The sequence below is a fragment of the Thunnus maccoyii genome, chromosome 15, assembly GCF_910596095.1.
Source record: "Thunnus maccoyii chromosome 15, fThuMac1.1, whole genome shotgun sequence".
Taxonomy (NCBI): Eukaryota; Metazoa; Chordata; class Actinopteri; order Scombriformes; family Scombridae; genus Thunnus; species Thunnus maccoyii.
The window spans coordinates 23,106,324-23,128,448 of NC_056547.1; the positions used below are offsets into that span (position 1 = coordinate 23,106,324).

Sequence of the window (22,125 nt, forward strand, 5' to 3'; positions counted from 1 at the left end):
GTAGAAGTTATGATGTGTATTGTAGCAGCACATTTGAGGCCCAAGTTTGCAGGCTTTGCTCCCTAAATATAGTGATTCAAATCATCAGCTTACTTTAGGAACTTTGAAGGTATTTCTTATCAAAATCATTTTCCTCAAAGACTTGTATGATTTCATCCACAACACTTCTTGTCCATCTTGGCGTAAACGTTTGGTTTAAAACTTACTAAAGATTTGTTTTGTATGTTTTGATATCTATTGTTTACACCGGCTTGTGGCCTTCTTCCCCTCTTCCTGTTGGCACACTGCTTGCTCCCTTTTACCAGCTGTTTCTGCTCTCTGCAGTCAGCAGAAATGTGTATCACATCACCCCATACTACATGCTGTGATCCCCATGTGTTGGTACAAACAATCCAAAGTCACTCATCTCACTGTAGATCAAATCTACAGTGCCACTAGAGGTCAAAAACTCCACACCCTGTAAACAGTCATTTCACCCAGATTACCAAAAAATAAACAAACAAAACAAGCATATTCTCTAACTAATTTGTGGTGGTTGCCATGCAGATTTATTTTTCCAGGTTTAGAGATGTCCATTTCCAAGATATCTTCCTCCGTCCCAATACAATGGTAGTGAATGTCATTTCATTGGATCCAACAGCATTTAACAATTACCTTTAGAAATGTCAATACCAACATCTTTTCAGAGACAGTGTTCCTGTTACTCAAAATTATCCAGACAAGTTGCTGATTTTTTGAATGTAATTGTTTAAAGCTGTGAGCATCATTGTTGCATAGTAACAACCTCAAAAACATATTTGAAAACATCAGCACATTAACCAAACTGTCTGCATGGACACTGGAACTCAGTGAGAAAATATGCAGTTTGTTTTTTGTGAATTGGGTGAACTCACCTGCAAATAAATCTATAACGTACAATGAACACCTTGAGAGGGGATTTTTAATGAAATATGTTTATGAGTTTGAGAAACCTAACACGTGACTCACAAATTAATTTTTAAACTGAACAGTCAAGCAAGGACCTGGAGGTGCTGATAAATCAACTAACCTTGCAGCTCTAGAAAGAGGACTTATTTTGTTTTATTTACTTTTAGAGGCTTGAGGAGGTAAAACACAGCCATCCACGACAAATAAAGCAAAAAAAAAAAAAAATCACAATTTTGTGTGTCCAAAATATTTAGTTTTTTGTCTGTATCCTATCCCGTCATCTCGCGACCCCTTTGATTAATCCACCTTGTGGGGGTCCCGACCTTCAGTTTGGGAACCATAGTATAACATAGTCATACCATGGTCATATGACACAAATCACATGATATCCCTACAATTACTTCTTGTATCTGATTGGAGGACACGCTTCCACGCCACTGTGTGATTGGTTGAGAGCGGATATCAGTGACTTTGTTTGTGGTTCGTTATGTGTTTTCGAGAGCTGTAAGTTATAGGTTGCAGAGTCATGTGTTTTTGTTTTAGTTTAGTCTGACTGACTATCTTTCCTGCTTTTCTGAGCGCGCAGTAGAAACAATGCGGTGCTGGTACATTGCAGCTGTGCTTTTGTGGACTGTCGTAGGTAAGGCACAACATTTAAAATTTACACAATATTTCCAATTAGCTTCGTGCTATGAAGGCAGCTAGCAGTTGTTTCATGTTAGCCAACGTTATCGTTCAATTTGCTAAACTCATACTTTCAGATGTAAGTGGCTGCAGCGATGAATACATTGATATTGATGATCGATTTCTTCAAATACAATGAAGACGGCTTCTATCTCAGACATGCTGACGTACGCAGAAAATTTTCACGACAAACTTTAGTCAGAAATCCACCAATTTAGAGTCGAATAACTTATCAGGAAGCCACATGCATCCTTAAATATGGCTTATGAACCCGGACGAAACTATTGAAACTACTCTTTATTTCGTCATACATGAAATAGCACTTCATCGACTAACACTTAAACATCAACCATTTCTTTTTAATACTCCCTCAGTTATTTCTTTACTAAACAAAACACACTGTGAGCTGTAGTAAATGTGACTCAGTGACCCATTAAAGGCCATAGCTAGTTCTCTGCTATTGTTGTAACACATTTTCTAAATGTCCAGTTTTTCAAGCAGATATTTGGCTTGACTTTATCTCTTTGGAAGTAACAAAGAGTAAATGTCCAAGGACAGCTGTCAATATTCCCAGCAATCCAGTTACATCTATCGTCAGAGAAAGGTTTCATTTTGTCTGTTTGTCCTTACAAGAACAGATGAGGTCAGCTAAACTACTGAAAAGTCCCTTTCACCACTTCCTACCCTCACCACCTTTTTTGTTTTGTTTTCAGTTACGGAGGGAAAAGCAGTCCCTTCACTTCCAGATTTTGGGAAGTCCTATCATGTCAAAGGTAAGCAGTTTAACATTTTAGGTTTCTTTGTTATTACAATTCTGCCTCATTACAATAGTCTTTCACATTTCCATTACAGGAGTGATCTCTCTGCCCTATGCTGAGATTAAGGAGCCTTTTGAGGCCTGGTTAGATCTAACAGCAAAGTCCAGCCGAATAGATTACTACCATGGTAAGAAACCTTTTCATCTGTGGTATTTTCTCTGAAACCGGACTCTGTATTCTCCCTGCTTGGTGTGTTTAGTGATGTGAAACTTAGAGCCTGTTGTGTCAGACCAAAGTGACGAGAGCAAAGCATATATCACTCAGTGCGTAAACAGGGAAGTAAAAAAGCATAAATAAGCACAATTGGGGAACTTGTTCTGTTGACTCATGTTACATACTCGTGATTTTTTTATTGTACTTTTTTTTTTTTTTTTTTTTAAATCATATTTTCAGTCTCTTTTTGAAGCTGTTTTCTAAATGTTGTCTCTGTGAATTTACATTTGGTGTTTGTTATCTCAAGGAAGTCATAAATTGAAACTATTTTGGACCCCCCTCTGTGTATGTTTATTAAAATAAATAAATACAATTTTGGATGCGTGTGTGTGTGTGTTAGTGTGTAAGGATATAGAGGGGAGAGAGCAGAGGGAAATGGTAATAGGCTGCATTTATATAGCACCTTTCTAGTCTTCTGACCACTCAAAGTGCTTTACGCTACATGCCAACATTCACCCATTCACACACACTCATACACTGATGGTAGACGCAAGGTGTCAACCTGCTCATCACACTCATACACCGATGGCACAGCTCACGAGAGCAATTTGGGGTGCAGTATCTTGCCCGAGGACACTTGGACATGCTGACTGGAGGATCCACTAATCTTCTGATTAGTGGACAACCTGCTCTACCTCTGAGACACAGCCGGCCCTGGGGACAAAAGAGAGGAGCCTTACTTGTTCATTTATTTCTTATAACCAAAGCAAGTAAAAAAGTATATCTCTCAACAAAATAGTAACATCTTTACCAGAGGAGGAAAGAGTAGACTGACACTGTATAGGAGGCCTATTGTTACTTGTAAATAAAAGTAGTAAAAACACCTTCAGTAAGAGTAAGGAAAATACCAATCTATGGTATTTAGTGAAAACGTCAGTTGGTCAGTCAGTTAGTGTGTCATGCACAGATAAATGCTACGCCCACATGAACTTACAAGACACCACAATATGGTTGCAGTGGTGAAACATTTGTCAAACATAGAGAAAAATGTTACAACACTACATGAACTTCTTACATTACATTGCAAACAAAGAACTTTATCTTCTGTACAAACTCCACAAATAAAATCAGCCACACAAAAGGTGCCTTCCTGAAACATAGCTCAAGGTTTTTTTTATTGTAGTTCATCTAGAAACATTTATCAGAGATTTAGGACCTTTTATTAAATAGTGTAGCCCTTAAATTATCTACTTCAGTAATGCTTTACTTCATTAGTAACTCTACTCGCCAAGCTGATTTCAGTAGCATTAACAGATTGTACCAAGTTCAAGGTAATTACCACAAAAAGCCTATGATAGCCCTTAAAGTTATATCATTATTTAGCTTTTTTTGCAGAATCACCTCTGCTCCTTGCACCTCTGCTAAGGAGCCAGCCGTGTCTAACTTTTTCTTTCACAATTTCATCGACAGGCCAAGTGTCAACATACCAGATTGGGGCGGAGCAGCAGTGGGGGGTTTCCTATAAAATCACTCCAGAGACCACAGAGACAGAGCTGAATGTGATGAAGTGCTTCCAGGTCAACGGAACGAAAGATGAAACCGTCACACCACAAACATCTTTGCCTGATGTTCAGGGATTCCAGGTCTGTGTGTGTAAAATGTTCTGTGTAGTATTTTAACATCAAAACATCATTATTAGATTGATGTTAAGCATAGTAGTGTCACCGTCCAAACAAGGCCGTCACTTAAAGACTTCATCTCTCGTGCAGTTTCTAAGGATGGAGTACTACGGAGGCTCCCTGTGTGAAGTCTGGCAGAATGTGACCACGATCGGTAACAAGAAGAACACATACACACTGTGGGTGACCCATTCTGAGAAAGGTGCAGATGGCAAGGCAGAGCCCGCCACACCCCTCCACTATGAGATGATGGGATATAACACCCTGCTGGGGTCCCACTATGACAAATACTTGGTGGACTACAAGGAGTTCAGCACTCACGTGGACCCCAAAGTATTCTCGCTCCCTGAAGGTTTGTAGTGTAGTGTTGTAGTTACAAGATGTTTTAGAGGAATTAAAGGAGAGAAAACATTTCTCTGTTTGGTCTTTTTTTTACAGGTATGAGCTGTGGAGGATTTCCTGGTCCAGGAGTTGAACACCACATATTGGCCAATCCGATGAAAGATCTCATCCACACATCAGCTTCAGGCCACTCGCAGCGCATGTTCAACCATTTCAAGGAGAAGTTCCAGCGCCAGTACAGCGACGAAAGGGAGCATGAGAAAAGGGAGCATGCTTTTGTTCAGAATCTCAGGTGAGAGCCCTTCTCGTCCTGAAATTTTAATCATCAAATGATTCATTTTAAATTCACCCATAGATTTTATTTGACTCCCAGGAAACGTTTAGAATTCCAGCTCTGTCTCACATCCATTTGTACACTACGTAATAATAATGAAGTGAGAACCTATTTACACACAATGTGGAATTGCCCAGACGTGAAGTAATTTCGGTTTAGAGTTGCACATGTGCTATCTAATGTAACCAAAACTTCCAAGTCTACCTAATGCTTTACTTCTAAATGATGATTCCGTAATTAATGTTACCAAATCTCAGAGAAGACTTCTTCTTTTAGGTCTGGCAGCTGCTAGAAATTGTTAGTATTATTATTAACTTCAGATTTCTCAATGGATTCTCTCATTATTAGACATCATCTGTCTGGAACTCTTGATAGCTCGAACCAACGGTGGGAATGGAAATACAATTGACACCTTGTCTGAGGCACTCTTTAAAGTGAAATTAATCTACGTAACCCAGATCGTGAAATAATGTCTGTGACTGTATACTGTATCTTTGCAGTTTTTTTATTCATTTATTTTTTCAGTTTTGTCTTTTGGGTTGTCTTACCCATGTGCCATCCAGGGTGTGGGAAGGGAAGAGAGGAAACTTTAAAGACTGGAGGAGCAAAGAAGGCAGGCAGTTGATGAATGTCATAATGTACATGGATAAACAAGAGTATCATGTTTGTTATGTTGAAATAATCTATGTCCAGTATTACAGATGTTTGTAGCGGCTGATGATTTGTTGTTATATTCAATCTAACCTCCAGTACTAAAAAATAAAAATTTGATCACAAAAAAATAATCTCAGGTGACAGGAACATTAAATGATGATGAGTTGTGACATTTTAGCATGACCATCATGCTCTTTTCTTTTCAGGACATAGCCATGCAAGAATTTCAGAAAGTGCTTTGAATATAGATTAATTAAACTGAAAGATTTCGGTTAACTGTGACTTTTTCCTTGTCTGCTGCTGTAGGTACGTCCACTCCAAGAACAGAGCAGGGCTGTCTTTCTCTCTGGCTCTAAACTCACTGTCTGATCGCACCATGTCAGAGCTGGCCACCATGAGGGGAAGAAGACAAGGAAAGACTCCAAACAGAGGCCTGCCCTTCCCTTCCAAGATTTACGAAGGAGTGAAAGTACCTGAGTCACTTGACTGGAGGCTTTACGGTACGTATACAGAATCTGCAATGTTTACTAAAGATGCATCTGTCTGGCAGGTGATCCAGTTTTTACCTCAACTTTGTCCTTGCAGGTGCTGTGACCCCAGTGAAGGACCAGGCCATCTGCGGCTCCTGCTGGAGCTTTGCCACCACTGGAGCAGTAGAGGGTGCTCTCTTCCTAAAGGTAAAAAGCAGATTTTGTCACGGTCACTAGCCCTGATCCAGTGTTTGCAAGTAGCATAGCTACTCCCTTATGCTCTTTGAAGCCACAGATGTTCAGCATGGCACTACATTTGCTTATGTTTTGGTTCATTTGCATTGCAGTAATGTTTAATTATTGCCACCTTTCTAAATATTGAAGAACTGATAAGCTGTAACTTGAAAAATCCTGGCAGAGTAGTGGGTCATTCAGGGTTAAAAATGATCAGACACAGCAGAGTCAAATGGGAACAAAGGGCATAATGTGTCAAACATTCAGTTGAAATGTAGAAATGACTAACATGGAGAAAATTTGAGGAGGAATGTGTTACATTCTTCTGCCATTGTTCAAAAACAGCAGTAGAACGTCATGGAAAGGAAAAATTCTTAATACAAAAAGTTTTAAAAGTCTGAAATATATATAAAGATGTAAGCAGGGTGAACTAAGGATGTTTTGGACTTTTAAAAAAAGGTTTTGATCGTGGAGAGGCGCTGCTCCTAGTACACCGTCTATATTCAGTCAGTAGGGGCGGCTCCACAAGACGATTCATTGTGACTTTCACTCATGTTGGACAGACTTGACAGTGTGTGTGTGAATAAATAAAACTGAACGAGTGTCAACTTCGGCCTGCCTCCATCTCATAGAAGGCAAAGGCTCAAAGGCATTCCTTTTTCTGTGTTGCCGAGCAACTCGATTCAGACATTGGACCGCTTTATTATGGGATTTGATGGCACCCCATTGACATGACCAAATTCTTTGACTCCCTCTCTCACGCACACACACACACACACTCTTTATGATGTCTCTTGCCCTGTGCAAGCAGTTTTCTAATTGATCGGCTGATAAGGGAGATTTCTAAGGAGTAATTGGCACACAGCAGGGAAAAATGGAAAAACATTTGGGATGTTATTAAAAAAATGATGGTTTTGACTTCAGAAGGGGTGTGCAGAGTTGTTAAGTGTTTGTAAATAGTTTCTGAGAAGCAGGGGTACTGTTAATTGATGAAAGCAAGTTTATAAGTTAGAGTTGTTGTACAGTGTACCAGCACAACAAAACGATGCCTTCTTTTTTGAATGAGATGAGATTAACATGAGATAGAGGAAAAATACCACCATTTAATGTTTAACCATTACAATGTTTGGCAGTTTTGCTTATAAGATTATTACTAATTGTTTCCCAGTGTTTGCAAGAACAGTTTGATTTGGCGGGGATGGGGGGGGAAGTACTGTTGTGAAGCCCCAGCAGTCCGTCTTTGTACCTCTGCCAGCATGCAGTGCAGCAGCAGGAAGTGACCTGCATGATGTAGCATCCCTGTCCCCATCGGCAGGTTCACAAACAGGGCCACTCCCCAGGGGCCAATTTTAAATTTACCACTTCGTGATCTCACAGCATCTGCCTAGCAACCTGTAGATAACAGCTGGTTTAAAAATGTTCATTATAAATGTCACTATGTTCCTGTGAGAAGCCTTAATGTATGTCTAGTTGTCTTTTTTTGGACATATGACCTTTTGTTTCATTTTTTTCACTCCCCTTTTAACCCATTTTTTTCTAGTCACCAAGTGTGTCAATTAAATCCCTTAGTTTTTTTTTTTTTTTTAGATCCTCGGAGGCCCACAGTACATGTTGCTATAAGATACCAAAGCTGGTGAAACTGTTGGTACTGGGTTTCAGAGAATGTGATTCATGCAGAGCAGGACAGGTTACTAACAAGTATGCTCATGTTTTTGCTTTCGTCTTTCAGACGGGCTCCCTGCAGGTTCTGTCTCAGCAGATGCTGGTGGACTGTTCCTGGGGTTTTGGCAATAACGGCTGTGATGGAGGGGAGGAGTGGAGAGCGTATGAGTGGATCATGAAACATGGAGGCATCGCCACAACAGAAACCTATGGAGCTTATATGGGAATGGTAAGATGATTAAGATGTGATGCATGTACCTGTTGACATAAAATAAACCATAAAGTCAAAGTTGATCAAAAACCCAATCATGTGCTTTTTTTGCCATACTAGCGACATGGCTCTAGGGATGGCAGTGTTGGTTGGTCTGTCAGTCCACCTCTTCAGTCCAAACTGAAATATTTTGATCTCCTGACTTTTCCTGTAGCGTAACCAGCAGATTAAAGTTATTCCATATCCAGTGAAATATCTGCACTTCTACTACATCATGGATTGTCACAAAATTTTGTACAGAAATCCATCGCTGGTGGTTGGTGATCTCCAGACTTTCTTTTCCTCTAGTGCAACCATATTTTTTGTGAAATCTCTTAACTATTGGATGGTGTTATGGCCTCTCCAAACAAGTAAAGGCTCAACTGGACACCAAAACATAAAAAGGACACTGAGACCTCTTGAGTTACCATGAAAATAACAAGCCTTGTGCAAAGAAAAGTGAAAAACAAAAAAAAGGGGGTGGGTGGGGGGGGGTGGAGATCCCAGCCAAAAGGAACAAAAGATGGAGAAGCTACTGAACCAGCCACAGAATGGGCCATCAAACCCAGCTCATCCCCCTAAACTACCAAAAGAAAAATCTAAACTGAACCAAAACAACAATAACTGGACTACCTGTGATCTCCAACCCAAACTAAAGTAACAAAACCCAGCGCTCTAAAACATGCTGGGGAAAAAAAATTAGGGAGAAAAAGGGAGAAAAATTCCCGAAAAGCTGTGCTGCAGGCTGTCTGGCACGTGTGTCTTTCACACACTGCTCCTCTGGCCCCCCTTCTTCCTTGATGGTTAATTGATTTCAGGTGCTCCACTCCTACAGAAGGCAGGTAGAGGGGAGGGAGAGTGCCAGAGAGAGGGAAAACAAAACACACTACAAGCAGTGTGCAGTAATGCACATGCAGGGCCACACGTAACACCCCCACCCTAAAATGGTGAATAACGGGAGTACAACGGATGTTATTCACATATTAAAACTAGCAACACGAGAACATTTTCTCTTCCCCTATAATGCCTGACCTTTACTTTGAAGGCTTGCAGGAAGAATGCCCAGCGCATAAGTCTTTGGTTTGATTTCCGCATTCGATTAATACATAAAAGGGGATGGTGGTCAGTATAAACAACGGTTTGTGTACTAGCAGAGCCAACATAAACTTCAAAGTGTTTAAGGGCCAAGAAAGTTACCACCACTGAGTCTAAGAACTCCTGCTTGAGTGAGCAGCACTCAATCCAAGTGGGTGCCACTCCCACTAGACACAAATTGACTACCACCATGAGGTGAATGACACCACAAAACCAAACAAAGTTACTGCATTTATCCACAACACACACAACAAAAGGTGACCAACACAAAAGGGAAATGCAACAGCCACAAACCAAAAGGGTCACAACAAGTAGACCAATTACAAAGTCGCTGCCATATAACAACAGCAACACACAAAGACCCAACAAAAGTGAACTGCTACTACCACAACACAAAATAGACACTATGTGGTTGATGTGATTGATGTTAGGAATCAGCAACACACAAGGTGACTTGACGAACTCGGAGGCCACCCGCTCTAGAGTAAGATCCACTGATCTGTGAGTGACTATGTCCCACAAACAAAAAGGTCACAACTACAATAATATACACAAAAGCAGTAACACCCAAAATGACCAAACCAAAGTGGACTGCAACAACACCAAAGTGGTCACAGTATAGTCAACGACTACACACAAATGTTGCCGACTTACACCTAAGCAGCAACCCACAAGTGACCCAACAAATGTAGAGTGCAGTTACCACAACACAAAGCTGCCACAAGTTACTGCACACAAAAGTATTATTACAGCTGCACAAGACAAAGTGACCAAACAAGAAGTAGGGTCATCTCACAGCCAAGTTGCTGTGAAAAGTGCAAAAACATGGGGAACATACTGTAGAGAGGCACACCAACCCCTACCTGCCTACTGAGATGGCTAACTAACCGAGCTAGTCTTCAATGGCTTGCCAAGCTTGAGGCGACTTTAAACGCTGAACTCAGTGCATCACTGAAGACCAGAGATGTAGCCAACTACAATACACTGAAGCGTGCCCCTCACTTAGGATTACCACCAAAAATAAGAGGCCAAACAACAAAGTGGCAAGCTCTTCAAACCAACCCAGTGGCTAACTAGTCAGGGTGCTCAAAACTGAAACTCCAAGCTACTGAAGCAGTTACCCAATCAAAAGCAAAACTTAACAAGCACCAACCACCATAAATGATCTAACAAAAGAGATGACCTCTACACTACAACATGTTTTACTTTGTGGAGGGGGTGGAGATCCCAGCCAGAAGGAGCAAAAGATGGGACGCTACTAAGCCAGCCACGCAATGAATCATTGCACCCAGCTCATCCCCCTAAACTACCAAAAGAAAAATCTAAACTAAACTGGAGCAAAACAAAACCCAATAACTGGGCAACCGATGATCTCCAACCCAAACTAGAATAACAAAACCCAACGCTCTAAAACGTGCTGGGGAAAAACAATTAGGGAGAAAAATTCCGGAAAAGCTGTGCTGCAGGCACATGTGTGTCTCTCACACACTGCCCATCAGGTCTGCCTTTCTTCTCTGATGGTTAATTGATTTCAGGTGCTCCACTCCTACAGAAGAAGCCAGGTAGAGGGGAGGGAAAGCCCCAGAGAGAGAGAGAGAGATGGAAAACAAAACCCACAGACCTTGTGCAATAATATACATGCAGGGCCATGTGTAACAGATGGATTGCGAAGAAATTATATTTACTCCCCCAATAGGTTGAATTATAATTACTTTGGTGATACTGAAACTTTTATCTAGCGCCACAATCAGGTCAAAGTCTTCAATTTGTCTGATGACATTCCCATCACCTTCAGGTGTACTTTGTGTTTAATACTAAACTAAGATAATGAACACGGTAAACATTATACCTGCTAAACATCAACGTGTTAGCATGCTGACATTAGCACTTAGCTCAAAGAACCGCTGTCAAGGATGGCAGGTAACTGTGAAGGCGTTTGACAAAATGGGGACCTAACAATCTTTTGGAAGTCTTTCTTGTAGATCAACTTGGGTATAACTGTCAAAATAAATCATGATAGTTTTTGACATTTAAGCAAGGCTCAGTTGTAAAACAGGACCGGTTCCTATGAAACATGACTCCAACTGTCTGCGCCTAGTCTGCGGAAAAAGTCACTGAGGCACATTATGAAATGTTCTCACCAGTACAATGTGTCACAATGAATGTAATATTATGATCTCAATGCCATCAATTACCTTCAGGTTCACAGTCAACCTAACATACAGACACACAAGCTTTTGACAACTTTTAAGCAAAATTGAATTTTATCCAGTCAGTTATTTCAATGTTCAACCAGCCAAAATAACTGCTTTTCATAGTTATTGTATGTTAAGATTAGACTTGTTTAAAATCTATGAGAGGTTTCTATTTCTTCAACGGTAAAGCTCTGACCAGCACAGTAGGCATGAGAAACATGATATTTGATAACTGTTGGCTCAGTTTTGGATTTTCTGTTTCTCTCTCTGAACAGAACGGATTTTGCCACCTGAACACATCCCAACTCACTGCACGTGTACAGAGCTACACTAATGTCACATCCGGTGATGAAGAGGCCCTTAAGTTGGCGCTTTTTAAAAACGGGCCAGTGGCTGTCAGTATTGACGCTTCACATCGATCTTTTGTTTTCTACAGCCACGGTGTCTACTATGAACCTGCTTGTGGTAAGTTTATTTTACACAAGTGTTCAGTTTTAAAGCTTTTTACAGTAACTCTTCTCTTGCTGTAACACAGAATGTTTCCCGGGTTTTTCAGGTAATACCACTGACGCGTTGGACCATGCTGTGCTTGCAGTGGGATACGGCACCCTAAGCGGGGAGCCATACTGGTTAATCAAGAACTCATGGTCCACCTACTGGGGCAATGATGGCTACATCCTCATGTCTATGAAGGATAACAACTGTGGCGTCACCACCGATGCTACATATGTTACACTGGTATAGATTTGCTTGTGTCACCCAAATCTGTTCAGTTCCTGTTAATGCCACTATGTGAGTGCCTGAGGGTGAATGACTGTTGGATGTGTTGAGGTGTGGTTATTGCATCAATGCTTGATAATAATGTGTTAAATGTTGCTGTTATATGGTACAGAATTAAGATGCTGCACAACTAGCGCAAGAACAAGTTCTATTTTTCAAACATGGTTTTGACAATTTTATTGCTGGTGGCACATCGGCACAGTGCCTTCATTTCAGTTGTACAAAGTACATTTGGTGACACATTTCCACTCATTCTTGTACTTGATCATATGATGCATTCAAATGCACTAGGCTTGAATCAATACAATAAAACATTGTAAAGTTGTCCATTTACTGGCTTCAGTGGCATCTCTGGTTAATCTAGCACACCCACATGCTGTGGTTAGCAATAAGGTATGCTTTCTAAATTCATGCAGGGGAATTACAGGTTATCCCCTCCACATGCATGCACATTCAAAGCATACTGGCCTGAAATGTCTTATTTTTTAGGAATAATAGATTTTCAAGAATCAAATTCCTTTAGCCTGAGTAACATGACATATTACATGACCTACGCTTTCAACCAACCCATGCCTGGAGCATCATTAATTTAAATTCTAAATAACAGCCCTTGTAAAACGTACTAGATATTTCACAGATTGAAGTTACCATAGCAAGTCATTTTACATGAGTATGATTTGTTAAAATGAAAAGAAAACAAATTTCTACAAAGTTGAAAACGAATCTCCACATGCTGATCAGTCACATCCCATAGTTTTCATACAAAACTACAAAATTCACTACATTAGTCTGACAAAAGGCTACATTAGGTATAATAAAGGTAACAAGTGCATGCAATCTCAATTGACTAGTTTCATTTCTCTTGGCTTAAGAAGGAGAACATAAAGAAAAGTTTGTTGCTTGTTCAGTACAGCATTAAGATACAACAGAGATATTTCACAAACAGTCTACAGACATGGTCCATTTTTATACAAAAATATTGTATGTGCTTTTATGAAATGCACAAAATGTAATAAATCCTTCAGTCCTGAAAAATATGAGGTCCCAAAACTAGCTGCTCTGCATGGTTGTGTGTACTGAAATAGAAAGTAAGTTGGAGTGCTGCTTTAAAGTCTTCTTGTCCAGTCTGATTCCTCAAAGCACTGATTTAGAAATCTGAACTCTCCACTGATGCCCTCAGATTTATAAATATATACAAATATGCAATCTGTTTGTCTGCAAAGAGGATCTATTCACACAGTCTCCCCACATAAGTAAAACATATCAAACCAACTCTCAAAATTGGAATAAAGTTGTACACTTCTGAAAAATACACATGGTTGCAAACGACGACCATTTATTCCTGACTTATACGGATGTTTACCTGCATCTGGTAAAACAGAGGGCTGTTGATTTGCCCTGGCAGCATATATGAATGCCTGCTTTGTGCATGTGTGCATGCGCACACGCATGCTAGTGTGGTTGGGGATATATGTTGTTTTTAGGGGGTTTTTTTGCATAGAGCTCATGGTCAGATCTTTGACATGTAATTGCATAGAAGATGTTATGTCGAGGCTGTATAACGTGTGAATAATGGAATGTCTGCATCCATGTGTACATGTGGTTAGCTCTGGCTTGCTAGGTGGCGTAGCTCCTGTTCCTCTGTGCTGCTGGCTGATCCGCTAATATCCTCGCACTTCTCAGGGTTCTCCTTGTCAGGAGGTGATCTGTAATAGACAAAACACAAAGTAAACACTGAGCTAGTCAGAGAGGTTGTGTCTTCACATGGGAAATAACAAGGAAGTGAGATTTTCCATCCTGTTTGGGATCATGGGCACTGAGCAGCAAGGGCACAGTAACAGTATGCTGAACAAAGCTCAGAAGCAGCTCAGAATATGTATAAACTGTGATAACACTTCAACAGCTGGTGCGAAGAGCAGAGCATTATTTTTAATTACTTGCTTTTCCCATTTAATTTCTTGTACTTTGCTTTCAAGCATGCAGCTTTCCTCTGCATTTTAGTTCACCACAAACTGCAGTGTCACCACTAATCTGAATAAAAAGAACATTCAAAAAGCCCCACCCCAGTGAAAAACAGAGGTCATATTGTCTGTTGTACCTCATGTCCCAGTTCTCTACGTCGTCCACTGTGTCAGGAAGAGGTCTGTCGGCAGTTTCAGGCAGTGCCAGGGCCAGGACAGCGCCCAGCAGCGGGGAGGTACCAAAGATGACCAGTGGTATAGTGGGGCTGTGGTTATGAAGCATGTTGATAATGGGGGCCAACACACCGCCCAGCCTCGCAAACATACTAGATACACCTATTCCTGTTTGCCTGAGGGGACGCAAGAAAAAAAATTGTTGTAGTTGTTGCCATCAGAGATTTTGAAAAAATCACTTTGGGATTATGTGTGTTTGAGAAAAGTAATTTAAATTGTAAGGACACGTCTTACCGTAGCACAGTGGGGAATATCTCAGCAGTGTACACATAGATTACAGCAAAGGATGCTGTTATACCAAACTTCCCGACCATGGCGAGCCCACTCAGGGTGCTGGGATGATCTAGAGACAGAGGGTAAGTAAGAATAATTATCCCAGTGATAAAATGAATTTATGCACGCCTGTTTTAACACTCTGTGAATACAAAAACACAGTATCCATCCTACCTGCAGGGACAGCAAGCATTAGCAAACAGGCGAGTCCTCCAAGAGCAAGAAAGCCACTTTGGGAAAAGCGTCGACTGCAGGGCAGCACGAGGAGGACCACAGAGCGAGCCGGGATCTCCACCAACCCGAACACAAACTGAGTCAGATAGAGGTTTGTCCCTAACCTGGACACACCCAGTGAGAGGCCGTAATACACCAGCACATTCACGAACCTGGGATGCAAGAAAAAATGAGAAAAAAAATGTAATGAAAGGAAAATTGATTTGCCACTGATGTTGGTAAAAAGCATATGTTCATGCATGCACACATAAACCATTTACCAGAGGTAGAACAAGATGATGGCCCTCTTCCTCATCTGAGGTGTTCGTACAAGATCCACTGCTGAGTGACTTTGCTTCCCCCCACGAAAGATATCACACTTCTCAACCTTATGTGCACATGGACACACACATAAAGCAACATTTTAAAAGAGTAGTACGGGTGTTATTCTGCATTTTTCTTATTGGTAACGAATCCCACAGGTAATGCCTTGTTGCTACAGACTGATCTCGAGGACTGTAGTTAATTTTAAATTAATCCCATTGGAAGCGTTCTGCTGCCGCAAATAATTGTGTACTCATCCGCAGCTGAGAATAGTCCCCAAACAAATGTCCTATTTCTTCTTGTTTGAGTAATATTTGCTAAAACTACACTGCCCAGCTGTTTAAGAGACTTACTTAGCCTTTAAAAATTTAACTATTTGTTGCCCATTTTATAAGATCTACAATAGGACAAATGGGCTCGGGGCTGAGAGCTACGGACAGGGTAGTGCTGTTAGAAAGTATTGAGAGACAGACACAATATAGACAAAATATCCTATTATATTATATATACAATAATGACAGCCTTATTTTTTAACAAAAATATTAGTTTTCAACAGGTCATACTGCATGCAACAGAGAGAAATATATTTCAGTACATCGTAAATAATACAATAATGGCATAAGACACACCTGTACAGCGGGAGGTAAGACCCGGCCGTTAACAAGTGCTGCCTTGCGGAGGAGTGCAATGGCTTCCTCCCTCCTGTCGTTGGCCAACAACCACCTGGCAGACTGAGGAACCACCCTGACAAGAGTTAGAGAGAGAACAAGGCAGACATGGAGAGCGAGAGAAGGGAGAGTAGAGAAGAACAAGTGGACAAAAGCAAGAGAGGATGCCAGAAATAAGGGCAGAGAGGGAAATGAGGATTACAAAGAAGGCATTCATGTATTCATGTCCTACACAGTGGATGTAATGTTCTGATGCCCCTTGAATCTCCCACCATATATAGAAGATAAGCAGGAATCCTGGTACTGATATAGCCAGTTGTAACTTTCTCCAGTCTCGTATCAGATAAGCTATGCCTGCCAGCAGCATGTATCCCAGGCCAAAGGCGTAGTCGGTGATGATACCAGCCAGCATGCGTCTTTTGGTGCACGTCCACTCAGTGCCTATGGAGAGAAATAGTGCAGGAGAGGAGGAATCATGGGGAGAGGGTTAAATTGAGGTGGTGGTTTGGAGCCTTGAGGTTGAGGAAAGAGTGGCAAGGGTTTGTGTTCTGGGATTGGGGAAAAATAACACAAAACAGTATGAGACATTAATACACTTAAAGAACAATATGACTTTATTAATCCACTGTTGTCCTTGACTGACACTGAAAAATTTTGGCTGCCACTAACATCTGTTTGTTAACCAGTTTCCATAATCCATATGTGAGGAATCCAAACTTCCTACAATATAGTACTTATTGTGTGTATTCAGTGACATATCTGTGCTGTTCAGTAACAAGATTAACTTAAAGGTGCAATATGTAAGAATGATGTAATTTCAGTTTAAAATTGTTTGGCAATTTTAGTTTAAAATAAAAAATTAACAGAATCTGACGAAATAAGAAAATTCCTTCCCCAACTTTCTTGGTTGGCTATAACAGCCTGAGGACTGATTTCTACATGAAGGTGTGAATGACGGTTTTGCCAGGAAAATCCAAAGGATGTGACATTTATGTGCACTCCCAAGTGCCTTGCCCCCTCGTCCCCCTACAGCACCAACAGGGTGCAAAACTAGCTGATGTTAGCTTAGTAATGGAGTCCACTGATGTCAACAAATGATCAGCACCCAACACAACACAGAGTCAGGTAAGCTAACATTACTGCAAAGCATGTAAAATGTATTGTAATATTGTGGTTTTAGCTGGCTAATGTTAGCACTGCTGCTTGCTTGCGCTGACAGGGTGCAATCATGTACGTGAGCAACAGGATGCTGACTGCAGTTCACTTAATGGCTACCAGTGCCATTAATGAGAGGGAATCTCTGATTCTTACATATTGCACCTTTAAGGGCCCTATTTTCCCGCAATTGGGTGTAGGCGCAGATCCAAATCTTAATTCCTGGCGTGTGACCATGTGGGTGTGGCCAACACATTTTTGCATGTTTCCCGACCATCAGCATTTGGGCTCAGCCAGGCGCAACGTGGCAGATATACAATACCCAGAGGAAGAGTAGAACTAAACTATTTACATTATCCTATATTAAATTATCCTATATTAATTTTTTGCACAAAGTAAGTGGCAGCACATATGAGAACACATCAGCTCTATTTTCATTCTACCATTTCAGCATATTTGGATTGATGTATATTAATATTCGGGGTGTCTTGAATGTATATTTTGGAACTTCTGGTGCTTCACAGAGGTTAACTCATTTCTCCCTCTCACTCAGCCTTTCTCCCCTTTTTCACCTATTGCTGAGTTTGAAGGGAATGAGAGGAGTTCATGTGATTGGTCATTATTGAAGCCCGCCCCGACTCCACCTACACATAATGCATTCATTCAAGCCACTGATAATGTATTCAGTCTCTCCTCCACCTTGTGCCTGGCTGAGCCCAGATGGCACCAGTGCTGATGGTTGGGAAAAAATGTGTTGGCCACACCCATACGTGCCAGACGCTAGGAATTAAGATTTGGATCTGCGCCTGCGCCCTATTTCAGGAAAATAGGGCCCTAAGAGTCTACAGCCATGCTAGCAACTCGTGAGGCTGCACAGCTGTGCTTTCAACTAAACAGCAGTCAGCATGCTAACATGCTCACACTGACAATGTTAACATGCTGATGATTAGCAGGTATAATGTTTACCGTGTTCACCATCTTAGCGTGTTACTATAGTATGCTAACATTTTTTAATTAGCACTAAACACAAAGTACAGCTGAGGCTGATGGGTATGTCTTAAATTTTGCAGGTATTTGATCATGAACCAAAAGTATTGGACAAACAGAAATATTGACCATGATGATGGTGCTAGATGAAAAGTTAAGGGATCACAAAAGTTGTTACAGTTCATGACGAGAACATGAAAGTGAGTACCACATTTCATAGCAATCCATACAATAGTTGTTGAGACATGACAGTCAGGTACAAAGTGGTGGACTGACGGACCAACAAGTCAGCTAAGCTTGGTGACATTGCATTTTTCATGTTTCGTGGGTTTTGAAAGAAAATTGTGAGCCTAAGAGGGAGAAGAATTTTAAAAGAACTCTCCGTGAATCTTGTCAAATCTAATGCAAAATCATTGTGACAACCTGAAAATCTTTTTTTACACTATTGATAAACTCATTAATCCTCTTCCTCACATCTCATCTAATTTTTTTTTAAAATTTTGTTAAACAGAAAAAAAATTATCACTATGTAGAATGAAACTGAGTTCACATACTGATTATGTTTGTGTTTGAGTGTGTCTGTATTTTGTTAGTACCCAGCACAAAGGCATTGATGATGACTCCAGATATTGTGGCACCAACTACAAAACGAAGAGTCACGTAGACGGGAAAACTGGGTGCAAAGGCCACAGCGACTCCAAACACAGTCTGCAGAGCGATGGACAGCAGCAGCACAAAACGCCGGCCATACCTTGCACAGACAATTTAGAACAGACTTTTTAAAGCATCATGTAAGAGAGAGAGTGGACACAAGTATGCTCTCTAAGCACATGCATAAATGAGTGCATAAATGCACCAGTGTGATAGTGACAAGGTGAAACCAGTCTATACAGGCCAGTAGTGTATCAAAACTACTGCACCCTGCCAACACACCCTCAGGAATTTCATCAGTATGGGATTCACTGGAGAGTTTCAATTCCCCATGAATATTTAAATGCTGTTTCAGTCATATTTCCACATTGAATTTTTGTAAACTCCAGGATTTATGCCATAGCAATACCACAGTAAAGGTATTGCTATGGCATAAATCAGTCAAACCTAACTTGAGCACTTTAACTAAGCTTCATGTGTCAAGTGCCCTACTTACACATGGCTACCATGTGCCAAAGACTCCAGCTGGGTCGGCCCCTGCAGCCATGCTTTGATGCTGAGGATCTGACTGTATCTCTACAGTCAGCGGTTAAAGGCTATGAGAGAGAAGTCTACCTGTCAGCCATGGCTCCAAACACCAGAGATCCCACCAACAGGCCAAACATGTAGATAGATGAACCGATACTGTTCAGTCCCGCTTTGTCGCACACCAGGTCCCACTGGTAGATGGAAAAAGCACACAGAAGGGAGGGGGTGTCAGTGGAGAATACATGAAACTGAAGTTCTCGTTTACTGATGGGTACTTGTGCAGTGGACCCAAGCTGGAATCAATTGTGTCTGTGCCACTAAATAGTGAGTTCAGTTGGTCTGATAACAAGGTTGGATTACTAACTTTCCCAGACCCTGAGAGGCTCCCAAAAGCCCCAGGTTGCAATGTGTTGCAACTGGTTTGTTACTAAAGCGCAATAAGGGCCTTATAGTGGCACTCTTCCAATTTTACTTATAAAAGTCAGTTTAAACGTCATGGTTACCACTGTGCCTGTGAGAACAGGTTTATCATGTCTTCAGTGGGTCTAGGAGAGTTTTTGAAAGTCTGGGAAAACACTTTCTATCTCCAGTTGGGGTTAAAACTTTTAACAGAGAACCTGCGTTACAAATGTGGGGCATGCAGTGTGAAACGTGGGAATTTCACAGACAGGGAAGGTCTAACAAAAGAGTCGCATTATTGGAAACATATGAACCAGCATGACTCTCAGGGACTAAAAGTCAGGATCTCTCATAAATCCCCCAATTTTGTAGAGGTGTCATTCCAAATTGCTGGAATACTTGAAGTTGGGTCCTGCTTTATTCTCTAATCTTGAAGACTGGCCCTGTGATAGATTTAAATTAATTTGTGTTTAATCAGAATACTGTACACAATGTACAGATGGAAGAGGAAGGGTTAATGGGAGCCAGATAGCTCATTTTTGCCCAGAGGCCCCTTAACAGGTTAATAGGGCCATATATAATACTTTGTTTACCGCAATATAGATACTTATAGTCCCTATACTGTAGTATGTGTGATGATCAGTAGTGAGGATTGTGGTGGCCTTGACAACATTTAGTGATATTTTGTTTATTTAGCTTTATTCTTTAATTTATTGGCCTATTATAAGAAATTTAGAGATTTGAATGTTTATCATTTTAGCCAAATATTAAACACATGGGAAAGTGGAACATCTGTATCGAGAGTGAATTTAACCTAAGTTGCACACGTTGGATCCCTGATTAAACATGTAATATTTCATGTGCACATCAGCACCGTAGCGTACCTCGGTGACTGTGGTACTCTGGAAAGTCTCCTTGCTGTACACCCATCCGTGGCCGCATGGGACGCGCTCCGTGCGGTTACCCTGCAGGAGGACATCCGAGGAGAAGCAAGAAGAGTCCGACAGGCTGAAGTTCAGGTTGAGTGTACCGGGGGAGGAGGACTGATTCCCGGCTGCTGAGCTCGAGCTCTCCCGGCAGCGGTGCGGCGGCGTGGCTCCTGTAAAGATGCTCACCATCATGTGGAAGGCGAGGAGGACCTGGGGTAAACAAATCCATATGTATAAAATTTTCTGGTATTTGCCGAACCCTCCGATGGCAGAGAGAATCTGGTCGAAATTCATTTTGGGGAAATATAGTCCAATTTGGAGACTGGCTCTTCTCCAGCTGGATGAAAAGGAGGAGGTGGTGAGCTGGCTATAAATACCCAGCAGACAATAAATCAGTGATGCGGTGCAGAGTTCAGGAGGTAAACAAGGTACATATATTCCCACGTGCTTTCGTGGTCAGTCGAGGTGCAGTCTACCAACATGACCTATCTCAGCAGTCCTGAAATGACCTGAAGTAAACATTAACTGATATCCTCCCACCGCCGACACTTCTCATTTTCTTGCAAGCTGCACTTTACTCTCCAAACGAGGGGTTAGACAGGTCCATTAAATGCTCCAAAATCATATGTCTGGTTTATCTACCGACGGATTCCCAAAATAATATGGAAACCGGACAAGTGAATGCATCAACTTTCTTTATCCATTGTTTATTTTCGCCACAAAAAAGCAAGAAGTGAACAAAAAAATCATGCATCCAGCCACTCGCCAATGCTGTTTAGATGCTCTAGATGTTTCCACACGGCGCACAATCTGAAGAAACCCACATTAATTCATGGCAGCTGGGAGCGCGTACGGTGTGATGTATCCATTACTTAAAGGGCAGGGCCATAGCATCATTACAAAATCCCCAAAAAACCGCTCCAATGCAAGAATCACACCACATTACTGGCACTGTAATCCGCCTGGATTAAAAATAGTGTCGGTTTTTAAGGAAACCGACGATCAGTCAGCATGCTTCCATTCATCATGTTGATGTACAACATGCAATAGTCTATTGTTTTTGTGGTAACCCACACACAACACAAACGCCTCTAAAAACAGACTGTTGTCCTCAGAGGCCCTCTGCTGCCATCTGTTGTTGGATTACTAAAGTACAGAGAGGTTTAATCCAGACCCTCCTCACCTCCAACACCCGTGCCTGATGTCAGTCACACATGAGTTCTTGTAAAGTTGTTTTTATCAAACTGCACACAGAACACCTAATTCAAAGGTAGTATAACTCCATCATAGGAGTGCTGTAAAACTGCAACGAACACTTATTTTCGTTATTAATAAGTAGGGGAGAACGGGGTAAATAGAGCCAGTGGGTAAATGAGCAACCCCCTTTATCTAGGTAACCATAAACAAAAGTAATCATGTGACCACAAATTAAGAAAGAATAGTTCACATTACTCAATCCATCTTGGACTCAAGCACGTGGAGAGAGTGGTCAGCAAAACAGAGCAAAAAAAAATATTTTTGTCATG

The 22,125-nt window shown here is 41.2% G+C and overlaps 2 protein-coding genes across 2 annotated transcripts; one reads left to right on the plus strand and one right to left on the minus strand.

Annotated features, from left to right (window-relative positions):
* Positions 1–1,387: 1,387 nt before the first annotated feature.
* zgc:110239 (uncharacterized protein LOC550326 homolog) lies at positions 1,388–12,610 on the plus strand. Its single transcript, XM_042434798.1, has 11 exons — positions 1,388–1,567; positions 2,325–2,384; positions 2,464–2,556; positions 4,053–4,225; positions 4,352–4,613; positions 4,700–4,895; positions 5,898–6,091; positions 6,177–6,268; positions 8,025–8,186; positions 11,773–11,962; positions 12,054–12,610. Exons 1-11 carry the CDS (start codon positions 1,522–1,524, stop codon positions 12,239–12,241), a joined length of 1,656 nt encoding a protein of 551 aa, XP_042290732.1. The 5' UTR covers positions 1,388–1,521; the 3' UTR covers positions 12,242–12,610.
* A 977-nt stretch (positions 12,611–13,587) lies between these two features.
* si:dkey-166k12.1 (solute carrier family 22 member 13) lies at positions 13,588–21,848 on the minus strand. Its single transcript, XM_042434799.1, has 10 exons — positions 20,555–21,848; positions 19,359–19,462; positions 18,689–18,843; positions 16,223–16,391; positions 15,912–16,026; positions 15,240–15,346; positions 14,920–15,131; positions 14,707–14,815; positions 14,376–14,588; positions 13,588–13,983 (listed from the first exon to the last, which is right to left on the minus strand). Exons 1-10 carry the CDS (start codon positions 20,891–20,893, stop codon positions 13,881–13,883), a joined length of 1,626 nt encoding a protein of 541 aa, XP_042290733.1. The 5' UTR covers positions 20,894–21,848; the 3' UTR covers positions 13,588–13,880.
* Positions 21,849–22,125: the final 277 nt, after the last annotated feature.